Genomic DNA, 10233 nt, shown 5'->3' on the forward strand with positions numbered 1-10233 from the left:
CTCAGGAGGAGTTTACATTCTAAATTACATTATTTCCCAAGTTATATCTGGCTACAAATAAGTTGCTTATATAAGGCAACTTATTTTATGACTAAATAATCAGTGGAGAAGTTATTTAAATTGTCAGAAAATCTTGAAACATTGAAAATCTTGAACTGTAAAGATCCTCGCCATGGCTTTCTTAAGGCTCTGATGATAACAGTACTTGAGTTGAAACATAAATTAAATCAACTGGCTGATTGTAAAGATGATTTTTGCTAAAACTTACATTCATAATGATCTGATGTATTTTACCTTTTGAAACATCAGACTGTCTACTGTTAATTAAGTTTCTAAGATCCTCAAGTGTCCAGCACTTCTCCAAGGTGATCCATCAAGGGCTTTTATAAATAACCGAACACTGGAATGCACTGCACAATGAAAACCCTCTCAGAGGTCAAACAGATAACTGGATTGAAACTCGACATGAATGAGGACTCTGTTTTGTTGAGGATGGTGGATAATGGCAGCACACTTTGCTCATGTTTGGACTCATGGTACAATGCGTATTTTGTTGTTTTTTCTGCCACGGCCAACTTCACCCACCCGGAAAGGAGATACAGATGAGCTGCTATGCTGTTGGCTCTCTGTACAGAGGCCCCTGATGTAAAAAAACCAAACCGTACCATTAAAATGTATTTAAACTTCCCACCATTTTTTCAAAATTTATATCGCAAGCATAGGCATTCATAGAGAACTGTCTCTTTGATTAAATGATTAGTGGAGATTGAGAACAGTTTTGCTATTTGTATTTTGCTTTTCATCCATTTCATCCAGTTATACACTTCAACCTCACCACATTTCAGGATGAAATATTGTACGTTTTACTACACTAAAGAGAGTTTACAAATAAAACTTATTATCATATAAGCCTTTTCCCCCCCAATAAATTGTTCAAGTAGTTATAATTGACTCTACCATGACAGCTACATTAAAATTGTACCTAAAAGTATCGGTAATCATTCTACATATTTTCATGAAACGGTTCTTTTGATATATCTTTTTGTTAGGCCTCATGAGTATTTGACCTTTTTTGACTCTAAGACTATTTTGCTGATAATATTTGTGTAGTTTTACTTGAATACAGGGTCTGAATGCTGCACTTTTTCTACCACTATAGATCTAATGGTCTGTGTTGTTTTCACCTTCCTGTTTCAGATGTACATGGTCCCACACCTGCTGAGAGCTGTACAGTCCAACCACAGTATTTGACTTATGGGCACTGAACAACTCAACTGCTGCTGCTCGAGGTTAAACATGTGCCTTGAGTCAAGGGCACAGCAGTAGTTGTTGAGGGGAAAAAAAGGAGTCACGCATGCCTCCCCAGCTGGTCTTGGGTACGAGGTTTGATCTTCTATCTTTTGTGTCATCACTTCCTCATCTTGTGTAATTAAGGACTCGCTGCAATCAAATATATAAGTTTACCACCCTGGTAAATCAGTTAGTAAATCAGTCACGAAACCGATGTACTTAGTGAAGAACAGTGAAAAGCACAGACTCAGACAGAGCGGCCTGACTTCACCGTGTACACTTGCGGGTGTGTTTGTCTCGATGTGTGAAAACTCCCTGTACAAACACTGGTGTTGTTGGTTTATTGTGCAGGTTGACAAGAGAGAGATAACTTTGGGAGCCGCAGCAGATAGAGGGACTAGACAAGAGAAAACTGTGTTTGGCTACTCCCTCGCAGTCGCACACACGTGGACGAGCATACAGATGTGTGTGAATACTTGGTGATAAGAAAAAAGGTTCACGTTGAGAGTCTCATAAGAGAGCTTTTGTCTCTATCAGAGATGAAAGACAATGACAAAGACATGAACTCTCTGGCTGGAGATAGTTTAAACCTGCACTTTAAAAATAAAAGTATATTTGGAATGTTTTGCCTTAATTAGATAAGTCAGAGGAAGATGGGGGATGACCTCTGATGAGACTTGAGCTGGGACACACACCTTCACAAGGATGACCTTTACCTCTCTTTTAGATATCCATAACTGAAACGGATCAGTTGGGTGACAACTATTTTGAAATTCTATTAATTGTTTCATTCATTCTTTCTAAGCAAGAATGCCAAACATTAGTTTGTTTATTTTTTCTGTTTTGAAATGTATGAATTTGCAGCTTTCTCCTGTGTGACATCACAGTCAGGTGGTTCTGTGTGGAGTTTGGACTACTGGGCTCACAACACAAGATATATTCATTCATAAGTCTTTTTAATTTAGTTTTTTTTTTTTAAACTGTTCATTGTGTTCTAGACCAAATAACCATTTGAGAATAGATCTGTTAGCTGCAGCCTTATACAGTGCTCACATGTCCATATGTAGATAGACCAATAAAACATTCTCCTTTTGCTGTAGTAGATGTGAAGTGGCACCTTCCTCATATTGCTACTCTGTAAGAAATGAGGGACAATATCCTCAGTCCTTCTTTTGTATTAAAATTCATTGTAAAGTTCCAACGAAGCTAAAAAAGAGGCTTTAACGGTCTGAGTTCGACAAACCCGGCAGGTATCATCCGGTCTATTTTAGTCAGAAAATACTTTGAAAGTGTTTTTGGTCATGCAGTGTGGCTTCAGGGGAACAAAACAATCTACTGCACATGGGCATGTTAACCCTGTACTAATAAAATAAATCTGACAATCAATCCCTTAAGCTTTCTCGGAAATTGCAGTGTTTAAAATAAAGTTCCATATAAAACACATCAGTATATAAAAAAGTGGTAAAATTATATAAAACATTTTATGATTTGTGGACTTTGATACCAATTTTTACTGTAATAAATACTGAGAGTTGCGCTGATATCATAACTGGTGAGTCACTGTCACACATACAGTAACATGCCCTGTAATGTTATCTACAGTAGTACTCAGGTCATTGCGCTGCAGGGAATCATAACCTGCAGGCACTGGATCCTAACCTCTCAGAAACTCACAGGAAGCTTCCCAATCTGATTTTCTTACTCAGATGTACATCCTGTCACAGGACAACCAGCAGTCGTAGCATCTCAGACTGATGTCAGCTGAAGGTATCACCCCTAACAATGTAAAGCAACCTTCGTGGAGACAACATTTTGTTGGTTATTTCCACCCTGATGGACCACATCTATTGATTAATGCTGGCGAGTGGCGACACAATCGACTGCCACCTTCAATGACAAGACAAGGCATTGTACTGTATGCAGGCAATTCATTCTGAGTATGCACCTCTGGAATACTCCGCAGTTGATTCCTCCACTTTTTCTTTTTTCAGAAAACTTTCAGCACTCAAATCCATCTAAATTATAAAATGTGAGAGAAATAAACATGTATAGGTTTTCCATGGAGGCGTGTAGCAGCGTGGGCAGGTCAGTGTACGCTCCGATATCACTATGGTATGTCTGTAACCCGACTGACAGGATCCTATTCTCTTGCCATGCAAGCCAGGACATGACGGCACTACAGTTCAGGAGGAATGGTGCATGTCCCGTGTGAGGAATACATATTTGTATTGCACATCTGAGTTACTGCTAGAGGGAAAATAGAGAGAAACAAAGAATGGAAGTATTGTTTGTGAGAGAGACCAAAGACCAAGTAAAACATAGAAAGTACTAGTAAAACATAGAAGTACAAGTAAAACATAGAAAGTACCAGTAAAACACATCCAATATGAAGCATTTCTCAACTAAAAGTAAACACAAATTGGACCTCCAGTCGAGCTTCAGTAACTTTGAAAACCTTTTAATTCCTTGTTTCTGTGTTAAAAAAAAATTTAGTGGAAAGTTTTAAGGTCATTAAAAATCTTCTACATCTTATTACTCAAATTCCAGTTGGTTAACAGTGATGTCTGGAAGTTGAACACTGTTTTCCCCATGATTTACTGTAGATGTTGGTAAATATGTGCTAAAGAGGTAGTAAAAAAGAATAAAACAGGTAAGCACAATTTAAATTACAAGGAAGCCATCGATTCATAAATAAAGTGTTGAAAGAGTAAAGAGCATCACCCGTCAGCGCAGGCATCAGTGTGTTCAACATATTACATACATCTAAAAGGCATTTTAAAGACAGAAGTTTGGTCTTCTACATTTATCTTGTCCTGCTTTTTACGCTGAATACTATGTTGACTCAAGCTTTTCCTAATCGCCTGTATGAATTCAGTCTTTCCCCATTTTGACAGAATGTGTAAACAGAGGAGTGGACACTTGTTATTCAGCCACTGAAAGGCTTTTTCTTCCTCCACTTGTTTGCTGTCTGAAAGGAAGCAACCTGAGCCACTACACTGTGGGAAACGCTTCGTCATGCTGCACAAACCTGTTCAACAGGATACAGCATGGATAGAAATCCCTCTAATAAACCCACAACATATTAGTCACAGAAACTCTGAATGAAAATACTGTCTCATGACAGTTTGAAGGTCATGCCTCTCTCACTGATTTTATTATTGTGAAGTGTTGAGCCCTGGTCTCCTCCACACATAACAGTATTCTGACCCTGTATCTATAATAATCCTTGTTAAGCTTTGCATTAATGTGCACCATTTTTTGTAAAAAAAAAATAAATACACAAAGGTATTTACAGGACACAGATGAACTTACAAGAAAAATATTTACAAAAGGTCATGTTAAGAAATTGCATTATAAATACTGTATATCAAAAACACGTGGAAGATGATTTGTTACTCACTGACACAAATGTCCCAATGACTGACTTGATTAATAACTGTTCTATGTGTATAAATTCATATGGTTCATTCATATGGTTCATCCCCTCTCATGCCATGGATCAATACTCGACCAATCAGGGCCCGAGCGCCGGCCAGCAGGAGGCTGGCTGGCCAGGCCCCTCTTGTTCTCCTTCACACTACACTGAGAAAAGAATCCATTAGCTCTACAAACTTAGCTGTTAGCCAGCCTGCTTCGAACATCTGATGGCAGCAGATCCAGCAGCTTGTCTTCTACTATCAACCCACTGGCAGTCAGCAGGGGACAGTCCACTATCTCCACAGGTAGAGACTCAAGACGGTTCCCTTTAATCTCCAGCCGGACCAGCTGGGCCATGTTGGCCACATTAGAGCTCAGATTCGACAGGCAGTTGTTTCCGAGAGCCAGCGTCTTCAGCTTTTTACAGGTGAACAGCTCCTCTGGCAGCGTCTCTAGAGAGTTGAAAGCAGCGGAGAAGAACTGGAGGCCCTGCGGGACGCTCACCTCAGGGGGTAGAGAGGTGAGCTGGTTGTGGGAGACGTCGACGTGCCTGAGCTTGGTGCAGTAAAATAGTCGAGAGGGAAGCTTCCTCAGCTTGTTCCAGCTTACGTCTATTACCTCCAGCGTGTGCAGCTTACTGATGTGATCAGGGATGTATGTGATTTTGTTGTACCACAGTCGCAGGGTCACTAAACGGCGACAGTGCTGTAAACTCAAAATCTCCTCCACAGTGGTTAGTTTATTGTCTTTCAGGTCCAACTCTTGTAGATTATTCAGGCTGAAGACGGCACTTGGGATGCGCTCCAACTCACAGCCCACCAACTCCAGTGAGACTAGGTTGGCTAACTTCTTCAGGCTGCTAAATGCTTGGAGCTTGACACCTTCATTATAGATGCACAAACTCTGCAGCCGCAATGCTAAATCTCCTAAGCTGGGTGGGATCTTTGTAAGGTTGGAGCGCAAAGTGAGGACCCTTAGAGCTCGAAGGTCTCGGAGGGAGTCCAGAGTGGCACCTCTGGACACCTCATTTATAGGACCATTCAGATGTAACTCCTCCAGGCTGTGCAGGTTGTACATCCACAAAGGTACCTCCTCTGAATTTTCAAAAGATAGATGGAGGACCTTTAACTGTTCCTTAAGGTGATTCAGGGCTGGAAGCTGGAGTTTCACTGGACAGTAAATCAGTGATAACTCCCGAAGGGAGTTTAGCTTTGCCACACTCGATGGGATGGTGGCGTTTTTAACTTGCTCCAGTTTGAGTGATTCCACCTCAGGGATGTCAAAGACGGTGTCAGGAAGCCCTGGTAACATTAACAGCTGTAGCTCCAACAGATTTCTCGTGTTCTTGGCAATATGGTTGCGTAGCTTTTTTGGAGTCCACTCATGATTGAGGTTGAGCTGATGGAGACGACTCTCACTGACCTCAGAAAGAAAGACAGCAAACCTTTTGGAGTAGAGGGCATCGTATTGGTCCACAAGGTGCAGGAGGAAGGCAAAATCATTCATCACGTCCGGTATATCGTTAATACCCGTCTCTAGTCTGACGTGCTCAAAGGAGAACACCTTCAGAGGCCGATGGAAAAGCCAGTAGAGGGAATAAATGCACAGGAGTCCATACACTCCCACAAAGCACATATAGCAGTAGGCAAGCTTGGAGAAAAGATGGGCTTTGTTGTGGTTACAGCAAAAGATATCGAAACCAGTCAGCTCAGGAGGAACATAACAGCGCACTACTATTTCAATGTTGGGTGCCATCACTGCAGTGTAGATAATGATCAAAAGGAACTTGAAGACCTTGAGCGATGTTTGCAGCACATACATGAGATACAAGAGGTCTGCCTCCTCTACATGAGTTCTTAACTTCTTCACCTTTTCAAATAGAGCTTTGGCCTGCTCTCCTTCCTTCTTATCCAAGGCGGAGGGGGTTGGCTGGGATTCTGGGGGTTTCTTTTCTGGATTAGACCTGACAGAGGAGGAGCGAAGGAGCCCTACAGTCTCCTCCTCATCTGCTCGTCGCTCTGTGTGTTCCTTTGAGGTGGTGTTCCTTCTCCAACTGACCAGTTTCTCCTCCCCTCTTTCCTCAGAAACCTCACTCAGGGCCCTCGTGGTCCACGGTGAGTCAAAGCACTTCACCAGGATGGTCACAAAGAGGTCAATTTTAGAAGATGTCCCAGGGAACTTGAACCAGAAGCTGCTTGCTACCATGAAGATCAAAGTGTGGATGACAACGAGGTACGGGAAGTACTTTGCGTACCAGTGAACATACTTCTCGTAGCAATAGTGATTAACGAACACATACTGGTGGATGTCCAGATTGTTCTTGCGGCCAAACACCTCCCGGATGATGGGACTCACAGGTTTGACTAGTGTTTGCTGCCATGTCTCATTCTCCCCGTAGGTCCGGATGTGGCTGCAGTCGATTGCCTCGGGTGTTGGGCTAGTGAAGTGACTGGGCAGGCAAGCAATCTTGTCTTGCGTGAGCTGTGGAGAACAGATGTATAAATTAAATAAGTTTTAATACATTTTTTATTGTATCATTAAATCCAAAATATATGTAAGTGGACAATAACATTTCCTTGTATTCACCATTTCTAAAAAGGATTTTCCAAAAATAAGAGAACATTTCTGAATTGCTTAATACAAACAGCTGATTTGATAAACATATACATGTTTATGGAAGCTTGTTGTGTCCAAGACCATATGCAGACTATGTTTTTTAATGGCATGGCAATGTTGGACAGTCCAAAAAGAAATATCTCAGCGCCTATTGGATGGCCTGCTATAAAATATTGGGCATTCATGCTCTTCTGATGATGAATCCTAATAACTTTTGTGTTCTCTGAAATGAGGTAGAGATTTTTATATTTCAGTAAAATAAACAGACAATAAATGTAATGTGATCATATAAGTTAAACTACGAAAGTATGATGGAAACTAGTAGGGATGGGGATGATGGCTTAGAAGTATTTATTGTTATATCACATTTTTTTCTCTTCCCAGCAGTATATAATAATAATAATAATAATGACAATAATAATAATAATAATAATAATGAAACCAGCTAAAAATCTATAATTAATAAAAGTTTAATTAAGTTTTTCAAAAGTTGACACTCGACAGCAGGCAACAGTGTTTTGCAGGTTTGATGGTGCTGTCTTAAACCCCAGAAAAAGGTTTGAACAGCCTCCTGTGGGCACTGTCCACTGTTGCAACAATCAGATACAAAAACATCCTATCAACAACTTTTTGTTTGAGTGAACCAATGTCAATGTTTCTCTTTTTCAAGGCCCACAGATACCTGTTATTCGAGGTAACACAACCTGCCTTGGTCTTTCTGTTTTTACTGTTATTAGTAACGTTATCAGACTCCCACTTTTGTTCAGTGTCGCCTGTGTTTCCTTTAAGCAACAGCTAAACATCGGATCCAGTAGAACCCGCCATGCCTGTATATAATGCAGTAATAATGCAGTGTAAACTTACTGGTCTTCTCCGCACTAGTCCTCTGTTGTCAATATGCCTGGCTCATTAAAGTGTGGCTCTTTATTAAAGCAGCACACACACACACACACACACACACACACCTTTCTCACTAAGAGACAGCGTGCTGTAGCAACGTGTAAACAAGTACCAGAAGATGCCATATCTTAATCCTGCTGCGTTTCACCTGCGCTTTAATAACATGACACTGAGCAAATTACAACCAAGTGGTGAGAGACACATTAAGCAGCAAGTTAGAGATCTGAATGTGCAGTAAGTGGGTCAGGGGAGACAAGTTAGTATGTTATGATGCAGACAGGTTAGAACTGAAGTGGGTATAAGTAACCATTATGTTACCAAACACGCAAAACCAAACCATTAAGGATTTTAAGAGCCTGTAGATCAGTGGCTGGTTTGTAGATGCCTCACCTGCAAGGTGCAACCAAAGACTCCGATCATCAGCATGGCAATGCACAGGTACTCTGAGAAAACATCCCACCACGGTTTAAGGACCCGCAGCTTTGAGTTCTGCTCTGTGCCGAGGTTTTTCAGTTCATTCACTGGGATCATCCTGGCTGCTGCTCCACACTGCAGGAGGAGACGAGTGGCTGTGAACGCTGGAGCTGAAATAGGCTTTCGACACGGTGCGGCCTCTGGAGAACATCTTGTCAAAGGTTGTTTTTTTTAAGTCATATGACACAAAAAGACAGGGAGTATTTTCTAGGATTTAATATCTGGCTTCATTGTCGAGTGCGTGACAACAAGCTTTGGGTATCAGTGACTTTAGATGAAGAGCAGCCTGCTGCTGTGCTGTGGGTGGGTTCAGAGTGGACTAACTAGTTTGACAACACTGTCTGACAAAAAGCAACTCCCATTTTTACCTGATAGATACTGAGTTATGAAGTGAGAAAAACAATCCCATGAATGCCAAACCCCCAACATTTGCCAATTTTTCTGTATGATTTATGATGTCAAGTGTTTGTGACACAACAAATAGAGCAAAACCAGTGCGGTGAACTTTCCTCATCTTTCTAAACAGTTCAAGGTCTTTGTGTTTCACGGATACACTTCAACATCACACCACCAAAGACGCTGTGGACTTCATAATTGCGAAATAAGACTCACCTGAAAACTATAAATTCATTAATTCATATATCATGAAAATAGTTATACAAAAAAACCCAAAAACATTTTTTAGCACTCTGCCTCTGACGGGCCAACTCACCTGCAGACGATCCTCAGGTGTCCGCTCGGGATCCGGATCGGGACTCTGCTTGTCATGGTCGGGGACGAGCACACAGGTGTCAAGTTACAACGACAAACAACACAACACATCCGGACGAGATTTTCAAAATAAGCCCATTCTCGACAGGTTTCCTGTCAGAGTAAACTTTGCAAACGATAACAGAAATGAAGACACTATTCGGGCCCGTTGAAGATGTGGTGGTGATGTACAGGTCTTTGTTCAACAAATGTCTCCTGTTCTTCCTAGTTCCACCTTTACGCCATTTTGAAAGTATATCCCCTTTGTTTCATTGTTTACGTTTTTTTGGTATGTATTTTACTATATTTCCCATTCACATTGCATTGTTTTACGTTTTGTTCCTCTATTCTGTTATATTAAAAAGTTCATACATAACCATATAGTTTTTTCCTTCTCAAAATGTTTGCCAAGATTGACTGGGCAAATAAAAGGAAGGGGGCAGATGGTAATTTCTGTTAGGAAATTCATTCAAATGTAAAATTCTTAACAGAAAAATCCTGGGATTATACACACAGCACCTCCAGATATCAAACTGATTAAAAAAGAATAGTTGATAGTGCCAAGTATTTTTCTTACACTGAATCACAAAGGTAATACGGTATTACTGGTACCTGTTGATGGTCTTAATGGTCGGGGCGTCCTTTAATTCTATTGTTGGATCATGTGGGCGTTGCCTGGTGAAGTTAGGGACATAGTTTAATATCAGTTGTTGAATTGTGTGATTCATTGTGAAGCAGCTGCCTGAAGGACACTGCTGTTACTACAGCTCAGGCAGGCTTCCTTTG

At 40.9% G+C, this 10233-nt stretch overlaps 1 protein-coding gene across 2 annotated transcripts; it reads right to left on the minus strand.

Moving 5' to 3' along the window:
- Positions 1 to 3732: 3732 nt before the first annotated feature.
- si:zfos-323e3.4 (volume-regulated anion channel subunit LRRC8E) lies at positions 3733 to 9691 on the minus strand. Of its 2 annotated transcripts, none has more exons than XM_035636747.2 (3): positions 9410 to 9691; positions 8614 to 8848; positions 3733 to 7188 (listed from the first exon to the last, which is right to left on the minus strand). In XM_035636747.2, exons 1-3 carry the CDS (start codon positions 9517 to 9519, stop codon positions 4903 to 4905), a joined length of 2631 nt encoding a protein of 876 aa, XP_035492640.1. In that variant the 5' UTR covers positions 9520 to 9691; the 3' UTR covers positions 3733 to 4902. The 2 variants fall into 2 exon arrangements, with proteins under 2 accessions (XP_035492640.1, XP_035492641.1); XM_035636748.2 differs by having other exon boundaries at positions 8614 to 8772; positions 9410 to 9688.
- Between the last annotated feature and the right edge of the window lie 542 nt (positions 9692 to 10233).

This window comes from Scophthalmus maximus, chromosome 8 (genome assembly GCF_022379125.1).
Source record: "Scophthalmus maximus strain ysfricsl-2021 chromosome 8, ASM2237912v1, whole genome shotgun sequence".
In the NCBI taxonomy this organism is placed as follows: Eukaryota; Metazoa; Chordata; class Actinopteri; order Pleuronectiformes; family Scophthalmidae; genus Scophthalmus; species Scophthalmus maximus.

Coding starts and splice junctions, on each gene's coding strand:
- si:zfos-323e3.4 (XM_035636747.2), bottom strand. CDS start 9,519: ATGTGTTGTGTTGTTTGTCGTTGTAACTTGACACCTGTGTGCTCGTCC. Junction 8,849..9,409: donor CACCTGAGGATCGTCTGCAG/GTGAGTTGGCCC, acceptor ACCTTTGACAAG/ATGTTCTCCAGAGGCCGCAC. Junction 7,189..8,613: donor TCTTTGGTTGCACCTTGCAG/GTGAGGCATCTA, acceptor TGTTCTCCACAG/CTCACGCAAGACAAGATTGC.